Source organism: Hermetia illucens, chromosome 5 (assembly GCF_905115235.1).
Source record: "Hermetia illucens chromosome 5, iHerIll2.2.curated.20191125, whole genome shotgun sequence".
Classification (NCBI taxonomy): domain Eukaryota; kingdom Metazoa; phylum Arthropoda; class Insecta; order Diptera; family Stratiomyidae; genus Hermetia; species Hermetia illucens.
In genome coordinates, this window is record NC_051853.1 from 48,775,756 (window position 1) to 48,793,189 (window position 17,434).

The window sequence follows — 17,434 nt, forward strand, 5'->3', positions numbered from 1 at the left end:
ACTTCCGTGTCCTTTTAAAAGCTGTGTTAGATCATGTGCATATTACCTTGCCGTCGTTGGATCCTCCCCTAAATTTTCATTTTATGGTTTCAACGGCTTTTTTCTGACTTGTTCCACCTCTTGCCACTTAGCAATTCCCCCGCCATCGGGTACTGTATCACTTGTAGCCTCTACATAACCTGTCTGACAGAGCATCTGTTACCCATACATTCGTTTGAAAGCAGCTTATTTCATTCAGCATCGAATGGTCTTCCTTTGTGACAATTTGAGCCATAAGTGGAATTTGTTGTGAAATAGAGTCCTGTCCGATTGAGAGATTTTTATATACTTTTCAGGAAGATTCCCATTAGAGTTGAATTAGCAATGAATTCTTAATTCAGGAAATGTTCTTGCCTTATCCACCTATTTTGGTTTTTCCAAATCCAAAATTAGAAATGATAGATAAAGTGTAATTTTTGAAATGATCGCACTGTGTACATAGTTGTTAAGACAGAATTTCGATCCTTATCGTTTTTATGTTTATTTTTATGGATCAGATAATAGCCTGGGAGTTGCGCTCGTGCAGAATACGCACCACTAAAAGTAGTCCATTATGCGACACCAACGGCCATGATATCTCTGAAAAGTCGAAAGTCGAGGAAGCTTCCATGCGAGTATGGCGGAGTTCATATGAACTTTCGGAGACTACTTTTATGACGTCTGGCACACGTTCATGGGTGCTAGAGGAACGACCCAAGACATGCCTACAGCTTATGCGAAATTATCTAACGCAATAAAACCCAAGTTAGCAATCATTGGTCATTTTCTAATTATAATGGCACAGCCAAGACTCTTGACTGAAAATCAATCAAGAACGCTTACTTAGTCTGACGTTTGTCGGAAATAGGAGCAATTAAATTATTATGTTTAATCATTATCTATTTACGGGCAAAGCCATATCAAATACTACTTAAGGAAAATTATCTTTCATTGACATTTGAGGCACGGCGTTATGTCGTTAGAAGTCCACAATTACCGTCAACTTTGGCTTTGAATAAAACTTGGAGAACGACGCTATCTAGGGTGGGGTCTTATCAACACCTGTAGTTCTCAGCTTATCTTAGATATTTATGTCCACAGGCCTTATCTGTTATGATCTCTAAATATTTTTCTTTCCGTTTTTCTCGTAATCGCGCCGAATCGTGCAAAACCCATTATCGATTCTTATAAATAAAGCAGTCGAAAACGGCCGCAGGCAGATTGGAACGGGACATAAGTGAGATATAAAGAAACCGAAAAAGTTAAGTGACCCTGTAAGGCACAATGCCTTCCGCAAAGGTGTTTTTTCTCCTTGCTGTGCTGGGAGTGACACTTCATTGTCAAGTATTAGCAAGACCGCAAAAACGATCTACCAAAGGATCGATTCGTGTAGTGGGAGATAATGGTGACTTTTTACCGCGAACAGTGATTCCCACCACTTACATTGAAATGAAAAGGACTAAACTATTGCGTGGACAATATAGTTATACATTGGGCGAAAGGATAACAGGTAATGTAGCAGGAATAAATTGCTCTTTGGAAACGCTAGCCGTAGTCGTTTTCTTCAGAACTATATTTTCATTTTTAATGAGCTGTGTCCTTCTAGAATTTTCCTTTGTTTTTTCCAACAATGACCTAATGACAGCTTTCTTTCCAAAAAATAGGTGACCAATTGGCGGATCAACAAGAGGATAGTGATGATTTTCCGGCTGCTCGAGATGTGGAAGCGACTATTAGTTACCCAACCTCGTCGACGGGGTTAACATTGACCTACATAAATATCCTAGTCGAGCAATCTTCGGAAGATGGGAAAGCGTACGTCACGCAGGGCGGAATTAATCAAAAATTCGCAGATATCTTGGTTATTGCGAATGCTACAACACACTACGCTCATTCCGGTGCTTTCTATGGCTATTAGGCCAATTTACAGTTTTCAAATCTATTTTGTGTTTATCTTTGGTGATTTATATAAATTTAAAGAAATAAATTGGTTCTTGTGCGAATCTCTTTTATAGAAAAACGTTAAGTGACGATAATTTGATTCAAACTTCAAAGGTGATCTCTGTGCTAAAGCAACAATATTATCTAAATTGTGTAAAGTGATCTTCGCCTCAGAACCTGCATTTACTTAGATACCACGTCTGTTTAAAAATTTAGATATTTCTTACCATTTTGGAAATACTTTTCACACATACTATTCTTGGTAGAATTGTCCCGACCCATAACTTATGAAGAATTCAACAAAAAGAAGTAATTTTGGCTCGGTATTAACATCGTATTCGGTTTCCTGAAGCACTTAATGCATCTTGGAACTATCGTCCACCAAATGTGGATATACCAGAAAAGGGAGCATGCTTTGACTCCTTCAAAGGCTTTTCGAGAAATCAATCTGATGGGATTTATTCATCGTTATTTCTAGAAAAATGAGTTTTATGGCACGATGTAGCCATTGACAAATTGTCTTTTTTCAGGGCGTCACTTATTCATTGCTGCTCCTGCTTTCAATGGGCTCATCTAGAAATCAGACATCAGTAAGGGGAGCGGTCGACATGTCATGACAGTTAGTCTGCCCTAGTTAAAGCCAAACTGCCTTGAATATAGAATATAGAAAGAAAAGGATACTGGATAATTGTCAGCCGAAAAAGTCGATGTAACAATTTTTTTATTGCACTTGCATCTTCTTCTTTTTTTTGAGCCTTTGTCCCGTTCACAAGCGGGGTCGGTTCGTCGTGATCGGTTTCGCTCTATTGAATGCCTGATCTGGGTGCAATCTCGAGGCTTTAAATCCCCATCCAGCGTATCAAGCCACCGTTGTTTCGGTCTGCCTTTTGGTCGTTTACCATCGACTTCTTGGCTAGTGAATTGTCGTTAGCACGAATTGCGTGACCATACCATCGAAGACGCCTCTCTCGCAATTTTTCCACGATTGGCGCAAACCCATAACGATCGCGGATATCCTCATTTCGGATGTGATCAAAACGTGTCATGCCACTAGTCCAACGTAACATCTTCGTCTTCATTACCGCAAGACGCCTTTCATTGTCATTTATAGTTGGCCAACACTCAGAACCATAGAGGGCGACAGGACGAACGACATTTTATTGCACTTGCTTAAGATGCGATTTTCAAGATACGTCATTGAGACACTTATGTTTCAGTGGCTACATGAGTTTTTATGCAGAATGTTTGCAAAAAGTCCTAGCTCATTCCAAAAATATAATTGCCACCAGAATTAAGAAGAGGAGACTCAACTTACAACGGCTGATAATGAAATGTTTGTGCCTGAGCCTTTTTAGGGATGTCCTTTTAAGTATTTGAACTTATAATATTGAATTTTATTTGGTTTAGTACGAGAGTCAGTTATATATAAATGGGAATTTGGTTACCAAAGCTTTTTGCAGAGTCGGGCGGCTCTGAATTATTTTCAAGAATTCCGTCTGGGTTTCCCTGATCCACTTCCTAATCCCATTATCAATATTCATATTCAGTCTATATTAGATCAATGAGTGAGCAAGCTGTTCCTACTTCTGTGGCACAACTCAGTATTATAGTTTTTGACGCGAGAAGTGGAAGCTGAAGAAATTTTCTAAAATGAATGGGCCTAATTTGGGGCTGAAACTCTTACAAGCCCATAAAAGTTTTCCGAAGGAATTCCACGGCTTCTTTCTTCTGATAAAAAAAAAGCCGGTTAGAAATTTGCCAAAGGGTTTTGCCCCGTTATACTGAAGAAGGAGAAGAGGTTTTCTCAACTGTATAGTCACTTGTGATGAGATGTGTTAAGATGTGGTTAAGCGTAGCGGTTAAGACATGAGGCTGGAGGATAAAGGTTTAATTTGGATGGAGAGGTTTAACTCTTTGTGTGAAATTGGTTAACGACTCAGATTTCTTTTTTTTATGACGCTACAAGAAGACTATGTACAAAATTAAAAAAAAAAAGCTTTGCTTCTCAGAAAAATCATTTAAAAAAATTCTGGTTTATATTTGACTGACCTTCGTAAATTTATGTTTGATTTGCTATCAGTTTGCCTAGGAGATTCAAAGATGGGGACTCTAATTCTAATAAGGATCACATCACATACCAAAAATTTAATCATTACGAAAAATCTCGTTTTATTGTCGTTGAACACGAAGGGTGTTTGTTAGCTAGTTCTTACAAATCAGTAGATATTTCCATTTTTCCATTTTTGGGTTTGAAAATAGCAATAACTGGTTCTCAAAATACTCGCTTTATATTTTTGACTAGGTAGTACGCGCTGTAATGTTCAATCCCAAGTATATGTGCATTTTCATGGTTTGGTTCTAAATAAAACTAAAATCAGTTTGTCTGTTTTTTTAAGGAGGCGGAAATTTTCAAAATACGACAGTTTATGGTATTTTTATCTAATACAATTGCGCCAGTCGCCCATGGCCCGTGGAAAGTTTTGAGGTATTTCATAATTATAACACACCTTGAGACAGCAGAATTCTTTGTGGTCAATATTACCAAACCATTAGAAAAACATCATTAATAGTGTCAGGAACCGCATTTTTAAAATTGTTAAGTAGTCTGAAAAGCTCTCAGATTTTAGTGATCATCTATTAATTGTAAACTTCGCCTTGTTATTTATATAGCAGGCTGGTCCTAAGCCCAGATAAAAAGAAGGTCTTGGAGCTAAGTACTTTGTACTTCTATCCTCAGTAAATAAAGCAAGTATGGTTCGGGTTACACCACTATGTTAAATCCTATCTGATCTCCTTGCCTCGCGGCAGGCCGACCAAGAAAATTCTTTTAATGCCGTTAAAAACTGGCTGGACGCCTTAGGTAAGAAAGGTTTTGTATATTTATTTTTAAAAACATTTGAGTGGATATTTGTCCCATTAGTACTTAGCACGTAATATATGCATATGTTATGTGAGAATATCCACTTTCCCGTGCTATTGACATTCAAATTTCACAGAAGCGAAAACTTTGACCTATTATAACTTTGTTAGTAAATAGCGCGATTTCCACCAACGAAGGATCGTGCTCTATGTTATAGAGCATTTACATTGCTGTAAAATTTCTTGATTTTAAGATGAACCTAAGGGGGGTTTGCAGTCAAATATTGAAAATTATATTGTTGTTGTTGATTTTTTTGTTTCTGCGAGGTTCCAGCAAGGTAACGATGCAATGCTGTGCCGCATCGATCCCGCCTACGATGACTCCCAACAGGAATGGAATGGCAGGCTGTTGCCTATGATGTCAACATTTTCGATACGTTGTGACAGCCGTAAAGAAAAAGGAAAAAGAAAAAGCAAAAGGAAACAAAAAAAAGCAAACGAGAGGTGTGTGTTTCGGGTGAGTGATTATAGGAGTAAAAACTTAGATAGCATACGAAAGCTAGTCTAAAAGCGAAGCAAAAATAAACAAGCCGGGGAACCCGAAGCTAGACGCTTCAGGCATGAAAGGTTTTGTGTATTTCTTTATATAGAGATTTGAGTGTGCATTCCCATTAGTATGTAGCACGTAATATATGCATGTACCCATTTTCAAGTGATAATGACATTCAAAGTCTTGAATTTGCACTGAAGCGACAGTTTTGACCTATTATAACTTTGTTAGTAATAGTTCGATTTTCACAAAATTTGGTAGGATCATTTTCTATGATGTAGTCTACATTATTGCATTATTGCAATTTTGTGATTCTATGGTGAACTTATGGGGGTTTTCCTGCTAATTACTAAAAATTATAGTAATGTACTATTATTAACTTTATTTCAACAGGTATCCGTATGGAGGGTATTTCGGAGCCTAGGCACCATATAGTGGCAGCCCCCAGATTTTTTTTCAGATTTTTCGGTTGGGTAGTTTCTGAGAATGGGTTCGTTAAAGAAATGATCACTTTCAACCCCCCACACTCCCCACCTTTCTAAGAAATGTCAAAACTAACACCGGCTTCGAAAAGTACTAACCGAGAGCTTTAATTTGATACGCCACATGACTATATTTGATGAAAAAAAAAATGTACAGCTCCCTTTTGCATGAATGGGGAGTCCTCCTTACATTCGACGTAAAAGGATGTAATTCACTATATGGGTGAGCGTTCACAGTTGCCATTTTTCTACCAAATTTTGTGTCAATCGCTACAACCGTCTCAGAGAAAAATGCGTGTTACGGACAGACAGACAGACAGGCAGTAAATTGATTTTAATAAGGTTTTGTGTTTGTTTGGGCGTCAAAACAGTTCCAAGGTGGTTCGTTGGAACATTTACGAGTTGCCTCAAAGATGGGAGCCAAATAAACCTTTCGGTGATCCTTCGTCTTATAGGCCTATATGCCTATAGCATCGGAAAACCTTTCGAACGGGTCATCCTCGATATGTTTGTATCAATCACAGAAAAGGAGGGTGGTCTCTCATACAGGCAGTTTGGATTCCGAAAGGCAAGATCTACTGTCAAGCACGGAGGAGAGAGATCAGGAGAAAAACCAATGGAGGCCAATAAATCTTGCGCGATAGTTATTCTTGTAGTTACCTGATGCACATAGTCATAGAATTTCTCCGGGAGATGCTATTATCTTACGATTTGGACGAAGGACCTAAGATATATAGAACAACCTGGGGGGTTCCACAAGGATCAGTCCTCAGTCCTCTCCTGCAGATTATAATGTATGATAGAATTAAAGATGCAACTGTCCAAAGGAGTGACAATCATTGGCTTCGTAGGCGACATCGGAGTGACCATCGTCACACAAGATATTGATGAGATCGAGATACGCACAAACGAGACAATTTTTAAAATCAGATCTTGGATACAGGAAACTGGTCTGACATTTGCAGAGCATAAAACCGAGGTAGTTTTGATCACCAAGTGAAGGAAGCAAACGTCGATAAAGATCAGGATTGGCGAACACATCATACAGTCGCAAACAACGCTCAAATACTTAGGAGTCATACTTGATCAAAGACTAACATTCATGCCTTCTTGAGAATTTAGCAACAAAGACTTCCGGGGTTGCTACAGTGTTGGCAAGAATGTTATCAAATGTAGGTGTCCCTATCTGACCTGTATCTATCGACGGCAATTACCACTAAGTGAAGCAATTTTGGAATGGCAAAAGAGATGGGATGATTCAACTAAAGGACGTTGGACTCATAGGATTATTTCAGATATCTAAAAATGAATCAAACGAAGGCACAAAGTAGTAAATAACGACTCAAACCGCCGTTCGTAACTGATCGTGCCCTGTGACGTTATATCGAAATGGAAGTTCCGCGTAGTAAGCGAAGGAGAAGGAGATGGTTTTTGTGAGTAAAAGTCTCACATAACCGTATGGCAGGAAGCAGCTGTAGGTTTTGAACCTTTCCACTTTCCAACACCAAAAAAAGACGGATAGACAGACATGAAAAGACGGACAGTAAATGGAAGAAAGGCTGGAGCGAACTAGATTCTACATAAATGAAATGTTAATATTTCTCCCGAATATCAATTATTCTCTTTAAATCTGCTTCTTATTTGCATGGCTTAAGAAGCAATAAATTCGCGGGAAATTGATAAGTATGATGCGCGATATTGTCATCTATGCTGGTGCAACAATTGGTGCTCCGACAATCAATCGATTTTAATAAGTGTTTGTTTTACACAAAACCTTAAAAAGAGGTTTGATAGTAGATACACCAAAACATACGCTAATAACGTAAGTCTTTTCACCTAGTCATCGGTCCCATTGTGCGCCGATTCGAAATCTTAGCTGGTTTGAGTCAAAACGTCAATTTTTGTTTGTTGACACTTTCGTTCATTTCGACGAATGAAGTCACTCAATCCCCAAATAAAAATAAAGATTCTGATCAGCAAAATCTGGTGGTGTAGGATAGGTAAGTATCAGTTACCGCTCTGGGGAGCCCAATTAGCGCTGTGGCATGCCATTTCACTGCCACAAATTCCATGACTGCGGTGGGGAGAGTAAAGCGGCAGAGCCCAGCTAACTCAGATCTTCAGAGCCAAACCGCAGTATTCATGAAAGATAGTCCGATTTGACCCACCCTGCAATTAAAGATTTGGAGGTCCCTAAAAAATTGTTTACCTGCTGCAGCCTAGGTCTGGCCAAAGCAGGACAATCGCAAAGGAAATACCTGAGAGTCTCCCCCTTCCTCTCTGTAGCTCTTGTATTGCAAATTGTAGGGTATACCAAAAGTGAGAGTAAGTTTTTTCCCATCTGGGCCGGTCCAACATCACGTAGATGTGGAGTAAGGATCCCTCACATCCCAGACAAGAAAATTTAGCTTTAGCCTGGGTTAGGCTTAAAGTACTGGCGGTTTTAAGTTGGATATAATTCGCATTCGTTAGTCATCTTTCTTTCTATTTTCTTTAGGGTATACCAAGTCTGGCGTCATGGTCCCGTATACGCTAGTCTCCCATCCAAACCGCTTTTTCGCGACCAGGTCTTGTTAAGGGTGAGCAAAATCCTGTTCTTCCCCATCTGATGTCAGTGACTATTAAATAGCGCGAGTAGATTTAAACAGAAAGTTGACTGAGTCCACCGAGGGGCTGTCAAGATCAAAGCCGCGCCTGTCCAATCGGTCAGCCCGCTCAATCCCATCTCCGTTGTGATCGGGGACTCAGAAAAGGGTGAATTTGAACGTGCTGCCCAGACTATTCAGCGCATCCCTGCACTGCGCCTGGAGAATGTCGCCACTAAGTACAACTCCTTAATGTCGCCTAGTTGTCGCTTCTGCCTGGAATAAACTGGCGAATCATGGGAGACGGTAAGACTTGGCAAAATTCTATGTATCCCGTTCTTCACTTTGCCCTAGTTGGAAGGTCCAGGGCAAAGATCGTAGTTCATTGGGAACGGCCAAAGTTCCCGAGGTACTTTGCCTAAGACGTCACTACGGCCGTAGAATTTCGCTGTCCAACATGGAGGCTCATGTAGTCTAACACGCGTAGTTGAAAGGTTCAGGGCGGAAGTTGCAGGAGTAAATTGATGGCATCTGCCGGGCAGGACTGCAGAGCCCAAGTAGCCCCTACACACGCGGTTTTGTGAAACCTATTAAGCTAAGAATGGTGGTAGAATGCACTTTGTTTCTTCAATGAATTTCATCAGCAAGATAATAAGTGCTCTCGGATGTGTGTTGTTGACACAGTGTGATGTCTGCAAGCTTACACCTCTCATATGCTTTGATCAGATTTCTGAATCCTTACATCGTATGCTTAGTTTGTCTGCAGATTCAATGAACAGCTGTTGCTTAAGGGATTTATCAGCATTCAACAGCGATAGTTAATTAGAATAGGGTGTAGTCAGGGTCAAATGATATCGACAGCGAATCTTGTGTAAAATTTAGGAGTTTTTTAAATCTTTCAATAATTAGAATATAGGTCAAGCGAGTAGAATATAATTATGCATAGTATTTGTTCTGACAAAATTCTAATAAGCTCTTGAAAAGGTTTATAGGTCAAACTGACCTAAAAAAACTGAAGTGTACTTGATTCTTTGGAAGAGACTCTTCTTTAGCTCCACAGGTCACAATTGGTTATTGGTAGCATATTGATGTGTTTAGTCCTATCTACACTCTCCCCTTATAAAGGTATACTGATGTGGATAGAGCAACCCCTACAGCAGTTTGAAAGAGAAAACGTTTATCGTTCCATTGAAATCAACACACCTTACTATAATGGAGGGAAAAGAATGGATCCTTAGATGGAGTAGCTCAATTTCAACTGTCAACAAAAATGTTTGTCCAAGCGAGCTCTTCACCTTCACCGATAAGAAGAAGGAAATTTGCGAAAATATTTCCAATCTAATCTTGCAAAGAAGCGATTATTTGGACAAAGTGAATTATTGATTATCTGTTATAATAATATACAGCACCTAATTAATGACTTGTCTACATCTATATGGTGTGCTGTAAAATTGGTTAATCTTTTCTGGGTTAGCCCAAAATACTCTACCAAGAAGCAATCGATATGGATTTCAATGTTTACTGGGGATGATATTGATACCAGTAGTTTGTGGATGAGTAATTCAACTTTAGATGGATTGAGCAGGGTGAATAGGAATTAAGGATCTTAAAGCTGTTTCCGCTTTCTAAGCTTTTCACGAGAATTCAAGAATTTCATCACATTACTGAAAATGTTCTTCTTGATAATTTGATGAGTACACCATCAAAATACATTAATTACGTCAATTCGATTTCAATGTATAATTCCTTATTTTATCGAATGGTTGGATATAAACCTTGAAAGTTCAATAGCTTAGCGAGTACTTCCGAGTAATATGCTCTTAAAGCCGTGCAAAAGCAAGTGATAACGTATGGCTCGAATGCTTTCATGCATAAAAAGGGTGGTATGCCGACCCTATCTGAACTGAATAACATATGGAATAACCTAATGGAAGCGCTGAACAGAATGCCTTAAATGCATACGTATTTAGATACGGAGGCCAGTGCCGAATACATAGGCTGCACTGCCGATAAACTAGTTACGAACTGGTTAGCTCCCATAAAAGCAGCGTTTCTCTCAGTAAGTACAGTTGATGGTGAATCTGGAACTATGCAGTGTTAGTTCCGATTACTGCGGTGCGCTCATGGTTTGGAAATGCAATTCGTTTTGTTCACTGCTTGACAATTGATGATGTTTTAAATAGAATTGTCTTGTTTCCTAGAAGCAGTGACCATCTCTTGCTTGACGCACGCCTTTTCCACATGTATAGTACAAAACTCTCGGAGCATATGGAGTTTCTTGATCTAGATAGTGCGACTTCTTATATATTGGAAATCTTGGATGCGTTAACTCTAAAATAAGTTATGAGTACGATGGAAGAGGTTGTACTTACGACTAGTATAAGGATTCACATGGTTTCCTTATTTGAACTCATTATCTCTACAATAAAAGCAAATTAAGTAGTAAATACACAAGACGTTGTTTATTCATTGATTACTTTGTATCAAACACACAAGGTCACTTATTTATCGATTAACCTGTGCCATAAAAACACTTAAATTTCGAATGTTTGCATGACGCATATTGTGACCAATAAAATAGGGTGCAGACTGGAAAACTACGGGCATTTGTTGTTGAAAATATGCGACGAACTAGCTATATCGATCCTAGTCAAGCTACGAAAACTGCAAAGAGTTGGTTACATGGAGCGAATGGCACGGGAAAGGATTTCCAAGCGCAATAAGAAAAGCTCCTGCAGATTACTCTTTGAGGAAGCTATCAGCACATCTGGCGTGTGGCCTCTGAGCACTCAGCCCATACTGACCCGTTGTACTCGACTCGCCCTTCTAACTAAATATCCCAGATACGTTATCGCTGGATTTCAATTAGAGGTTGTGATGCTACCCCCTGCAACTGCAGCATATAAGCGCTGTGGATCTGATGTCTCATGTCTGATCTGTCCCTAGGCATGGTATTAACAAATGTTCCGTGGATTCTGCTTCCTCATTACTGTCTATAGGTTGCTCTCAGTGCAGTGCTTTGATTAAATATATCTAAGGGTACAAGTGAATATAGGGCTCATAGCACCAATAAGGTTCAGACACACAGCTCTTTTCAGTTTGGCTAGTTTACGGTGACAACTTTCTTATCTCACTTTAATTCACCACAATACGTATGCACAAGCAAACATCGGTCTAACGGTAGCAACATATATCCACATGAAGCCTTAGTTCCCATGTTGAGGCAAAGGTCCGTCATAAGCTGTGAGACCTCGTTTCATTTTTATTACTCCATGTTTGTTCAAAAGAAGCTTTTCATCTAGATTGGCTCCCAGATATTTCACTTCTTCGAGGAGTGGAAGGATTCTAGAGGTAAAGTCCACCCAGTTCCCTTTTACTGATTTACTGAAAGTTCATGCCTGAGGCACCAACTGTCAATTAAATCAACGGCACTTTGTATATTTTTACACACTATTCCACGATCTCGATCGACAGCTAGCACAGCCACAGCATTAGCATAAGCCTGAGCGATTATTTGCAAATTTTGCAGTTCCCATAGTCGTGAGTCGATCAACATACTCTGCAGATGTTGCAATAGCATACCTCCTTGGCTCACTTCCTCCTTGGACACTGGTAACGATCCACACCCACTTCAGCACAGAGCAATCTGAATGTTAGCATAGCATATATCCAGTTAATTAGAGCACCATCGACACCATACGCTCTTGCGGCATCGCAAAGTTTTTGGAAAGAGTCAAAAAGTCAAACACCCCTTCAATGTCTACGAACACCACATACCTGCCAAGAGGTAAGCACGCAGCCCAAAGCAAGACTGCTGGAAAAGTATTTCTTAGCAGTCGCTCTAAGTGTTCTTGCTTTGAAGTGTTCAAAGGATAGTAAGGCAGCGATCGTTTTTTTAATGGTAACAACCGCTCTCGCAGTGTTCCGATTCCCCTTTCCCTTACGTGTTTAAGAATTCGTCTTCCACATTTCTAAACAGTTTTCCAGGATGGTATACTTATACAGCACTGATTCCATTGTGGAGTTTGTGAAAGTACCATCTGATTTTTTAATAGCAGCCGACTCATCCCCTTATAGTCATGAAGTCTCTTTTTCGCCTTCCAGTTCCTTAAAATACACTCTCAAAAAGCCTCATTTCAAGCAGTTAACGAGCCTTTTATATTCACGCTGTGAGTTCCGGAAGTTTAACTACTCTTCATTTTTATTGCTTTTACAAGCGCGACTCGGAAATCGTCTGGTCGATTTCTTTAGTTTTTGCATCGTTTTACTGCTTTTGCCTGGGGAAGTAGGACAGACCTAGTCCCTAGTTGCCTAGGAAGCGTCTCTTGATTGCCAAGAAATTCATTGAACTTTATCCAATCCGTACTCCTTCCTTATTTTACAATCTGTTTGCCGACAATAAGCAGATTGAATTCTAGGTATCGATGATCTGATAGTGAGACTTCGTCTAGCACCCGGTAGTGTGCAACCAACTCTGACACCTGTGAAGTGCAGATTGTTAGGTCAAGTGCCTCACATCTTCTCGGTTCCACGAACGTAGGGGCGTACCCTAAGTCCGTAGTCATGAAACCAGCGGAAGTGATGAAAAGAAATAGTTTCTCTCCTCTAGGATTGAATTTGCTGTTGCCCTATGTTTTTCCTGTCGCCAAGAATCTGGTGTTGTAAGAGGACCATAACAGAACTGTTTCAGGATGGTTGTATATATAAGCCCCTGGTCTTATGGATCCTTCACCGTAAAAGCTCATAGCCCCCTTAACTGATCGAATGTCACAAGCTTTATTAAATCGAACCCATGGCTTTTGCACTAGAAGAATTTAAGGGCAGTCCTGCAGCCAGTTCAATGTATAACAGAAAACAGCTGAAAGCGTACGGTTTTATTTTTTCGAGAACTGTTGCAAATGAAGGTGCAGCAGTGTCCTTCTCTTCATCCACAAAGAGTCTCATCACGCAGAGTATTGTTCTGTTTTCATCAAACCAGTTTCGTTCACGTTTCAGGTTTCGCTTTTTCCCGCTTGTTCTAACAGGTAGGATTTATTTTGTAGTCCTTTCGTTAGTGCATACACTGTCCTCCGCGCGCAGTTCCGTTGCGGGAAAGCACACCGAAGATGCTGGAATTTCATCTATTTTATAACAGTCGAAGAAAGATTGGTAGATTTGTCTTTGCTGGTGTTCGTGAACTTTACCCTCAAATGCTCGTAGTCAGTGTTCAGGTTTTGTTCACCCTGCATGCAGATGATGTCTCCTGCCTTCTTTCGAGGGCTAGGTTTTCAACATCCGACGTGTCCTGCTCTGTGCAACTCGGTATTCACAATAGTGAACTTGGGCTGACTACCAGAACTCAAAGCTGGCGTTATCTGGTGGAGCCTTTTTAAGACAGCCACATCAGTGTACTCCAAATGAGAGAGCCCATCGTGAAAACCTTGTTAAATTTTGGCTTCGTTCTAGGCTTCAGCTACAGGCACTTATACAGCGTTCAGAAGTGAGGCTGCAGCTTGCGCATACGTTCTTTTCTTTTCGCCTTCGGGTCTGTGTTCCTTTGGGGGGAGACCACCTTCGTTGAGATTTCTCTCGTTGATTTGAATACGTCCCGATACACTGGTTCTAAGTCCCTAACCTTAACGGACACGTGGGATTAGAACGATCTGGACCACCGCAGGTGTGTTCTTTTGCTATCTCCGTGAAGATTTCTCAGATTCACGGTGTTCGTACCGCTTGGCTCCATTTTCACATACCGTTGTTAAACCAGTAGTGTCTACGGCACCAGGTTGCTTTTCCTGATAAAGATGAAGGAGAATTCTCTGACAGGGATTCAGCCTGTAATCCGCCCCCCTCTTATTGGCTGAAGTAACCTCCTGCTGAGCCTTCCTCTTCCGCTTGGGGGTAGATTTGGACTGTAGGACCACGGCCCGTCCGCAGTAGTCGGAGTGAGAGTTGCGTATTTTCTTTTTTCTAGCATGCCTTCCTTCCATGACGTCTCTAAAATGTAGGCGTCGGCCTGCATTTTAGAGACGTCATCCTAAATCTCTACCGAACTATGGGATACAGCACTCGAATTCCAAACGCAACTCCACGTTTGGGGCCTGAAGGTTTCTGTCCGCTTGAACATAACCACAATCCCGATGGAACTTCCACTAGGAGGCCAACCACTAATACCCGGGCCGGCATTTTCCTGTGACATATGAATCCATAGGGTTATCTCGGTTCCCATGGTACCAAATAAATTCTGATGAGGTTTCGTGATCAAAGCCATTTCAGATGAGTCTCCTTCCAGACTCGAATCTGATCGCTTGCTCATGACCAGCAAGCGAATGCGAATACAGCGTTACCCGGTGCCACCACGTGAAGGTTTTTCTAGGCCCTTTGGTGTTGATTCGATCGACAGGGTTGCTGTCCCGTCTATCTCCTCGCCAATTCAGAGCACTGTTCGACTTGAGATAGAAACTAGTGGCTAAAAGTCAATGTGATAGAGGCGTCAGCATCAACAAAATCATGCCGCATTGTGGGCAATAGTTTGCCGAAGCATTTTTCTTCACCGTCAGTTTGAACTCTCCGCCATTATCGCCTCATGCAATATAGTCTATTACGGAATCTGAATAAAACAGAATTTTTGACGACCGACCCCAATGAAACCGACACCATTACTGTCAGTGGCAGCGACCTGCCCACAATTGAGCGATTTAAATATCTCGAATCAATCTTATCAGCCAGTGGTTAACTACGTTACGACATTGCTTTCGGCGTTAGCGCAGTTTGGATGAAGTGGGGTTCCATAATTGACGTCTTCTGTGATTAACGCATCAACGAACGTGTCAAAACTAAAAAGTTTATGGCAATGCCGTTCCTTCTATCGCCCTCTATGGTTCTGGGTACTGGCTCACTATAAAAGTCAATGAACGACGCTTCGCGGGAACGGAGACTTCATTAAATCAGTGGGGTAATACCGACCACATCCGAAATTAGGTTGCCACAGTGGCAAAAAAATGAAGGCTGATATTTTGAAATTTTATATTTTTAGAGCTGATAACAGTAGGTTTGATCTTTTGACTGTCTTGGAAACGTACTACGAGCACATTGTTTACCTCCCAAAGGAAACGGTCCCTGTGTAAGGCAGTTTTTTTCCATTTTCAGGCGTGAGAGACTCGCTTTCATCCTTTTCCGTCTGCTAGTCTCTGTTTAGACCACTGTTATGACCACCTAGAGGTCATAGAATCTGGTAGCCCAGAAATAGTAATGTAGTATTGCCGGCCCCCTATCTTCCACAACTTGACACCGTGGAAGATATTTTGAAAACTAAGTATTAGAGAGGTAGGCATATCTCTATTTCCGATCTTCGAATTTTTTGAGACGACAAAAAAAAGGGAAACCCTTTATTGATTCTCTTTGCTGCAGCCAGGCTAAAGTTAAGCACCGAGAACTCTATTTGTTCAAAACCCTCAGCAGCATAGAAATAAAACTTCTATTCTTTGTTTAGTTGTCTTTGAACTCACCAAGTTGACTGGATTTAAAACTGAAAGTTATCACGGGGTCTCAAATTGAGTTGCTATCAATGACATTTTTGAACATAATTGTCGACTGATAGACAGAATTAAATCACATTTTCGTTTATTCAAGATGTAATAATTTATCTTACGACTGTCATTATAATTAATATCCATAAATTTGTGCCACGTATGTGAAGAATGTTGTATGAAGGGCCTCAACAACAATTGTGATAGAGCGCTGTCCAATGCCCCCATCTACTACGTAAGCATCTCCCAGATTCGAACTTTGATCACAGGTAATTTCTACGTAGGAGATAATAGCTCCAACCCCTGATTGCGGGTAAGTCAAGACCAATTGAACATCCTGAGGTGGTCCGAATAGTTGACTGTCTCCACTTTGCGCTGCCAAACGATCACCTGGAAATGATCGAATTGGATGTAGATTAGAATGGTTAATTGTTTTATTCTTTGGTGAGCAAATGTTAAGATTTTAGAATAAGGATGAACTCCTAATGCATGTGCAGATAAAGTTTTCATTTTCAGATATAGATGTGTCTACTAAATGATGATGAGGGACCGATTTACACTAAACGTTAATATTTTCGAAGATACAATACCAGGACACAAATGGCATATTTGTCGACAGTTGCAGGTAACTAGTTGAAGATACCTGGCCAAAAAAAAGTTTCCATTGGGGGAAATATAGTTTTGTATTCTTTCATTTTTTTATTGCATCGACCCTTGTTATTTATGCGCCAAGCTGTGAGCTGTGAGCTCCAGAACAAAAAAGATCTTTTTTCATCAGAATTTAAAGAATGAACTTTTCACCTTTGCACTTTATGTTAAGTATGAAGATTATAACTCCAATTTAGTAAGGGTGGTTTTTGCACATCACATTTATTATAAGTTTATAACAGGAAATGTTTATTACTTACCACCGACTCTTCCTCCAAGTGTGTAGATAGTTTGTCCTTTAGGTTGAGCACTACGTGAAAGCGGAGTCAACTTAGTTAAAGGATTTCTGGATCGGAAGTTCTTAATATTATCCACAACTTTAATCTCAGTTCGAAGTTTAGGAACACCGGCTGGGTTGTCGTCTTTTGGGGAGGAAGCTGTAACAGCCAGTACAGCAAAGAAAACTGCAACGGGTATGAAAAAACGAGCCATTTTACGCGAACAAGAATGAATACTTGACTGACGCCGGTAAATGTGAATGAGTGCAGTCTATATATACTAAAGGTAGCCAGTCGTAACCTCTGTGTCAAATATCACGTCCAGCAGCTGACTACCTTCGATCAGGTCGTGATTGGAATCTATAATACCGGGTTTTGCCGAAATGGCTACTTTCAATTGTTGGAGGAGTAATATTTTCGCTTCCGTTGTTATTAGTTCTGATTATTGTGCACATTATGATGCCTTACAAGCAAACGTGATGAGAAGTGAATTAGTTTTTTTTCATTCAATCTAAAATACATACTAATGTGTACATCGAAAAGTTTCAATGAGATATGTCATCGG

At 40.3% G+C, this 17,434-nt stretch overlaps 2 protein-coding genes across 2 annotated transcripts; one reads left to right on the forward strand and one right to left on the reverse strand.

Annotated features, from left to right (window-relative positions):
- Positions 1–1,215: 1,215 nt before the first annotated feature.
- On the forward strand, positions 1,216–2,021 carry LOC119658379. The gene is made up of 2 exons (XM_038065745.1): positions 1,216–1,528; positions 1,683–2,021. The coding sequence occupies exons 1-2, from the start codon at positions 1,303–1,305 to the stop codon at positions 1,934–1,936; spliced, it is 480 nt and encodes a 159-aa protein (XP_037921673.1). The 5' UTR covers positions 1,216–1,302; the 3' UTR covers positions 1,937–2,021.
- Positions 2,022–16,020: 13,999 nt separating this feature from the next.
- LOC119657269 lies at positions 16,021–17,206 on the reverse strand. The gene is made up of 2 exons (XM_038064102.1): positions 16,852–17,206; positions 16,021–16,333 (listed from the first exon to the last, which is right to left on the reverse strand). Exons 1-2 carry the CDS (start codon positions 17,081–17,083, stop codon positions 16,080–16,082), a joined length of 486 nt encoding a protein of 161 aa, XP_037920030.1. The 5' UTR covers positions 17,084–17,206; the 3' UTR covers positions 16,021–16,079.
- Between the last annotated feature and the right edge of the window lie 228 nt (positions 17,207–17,434).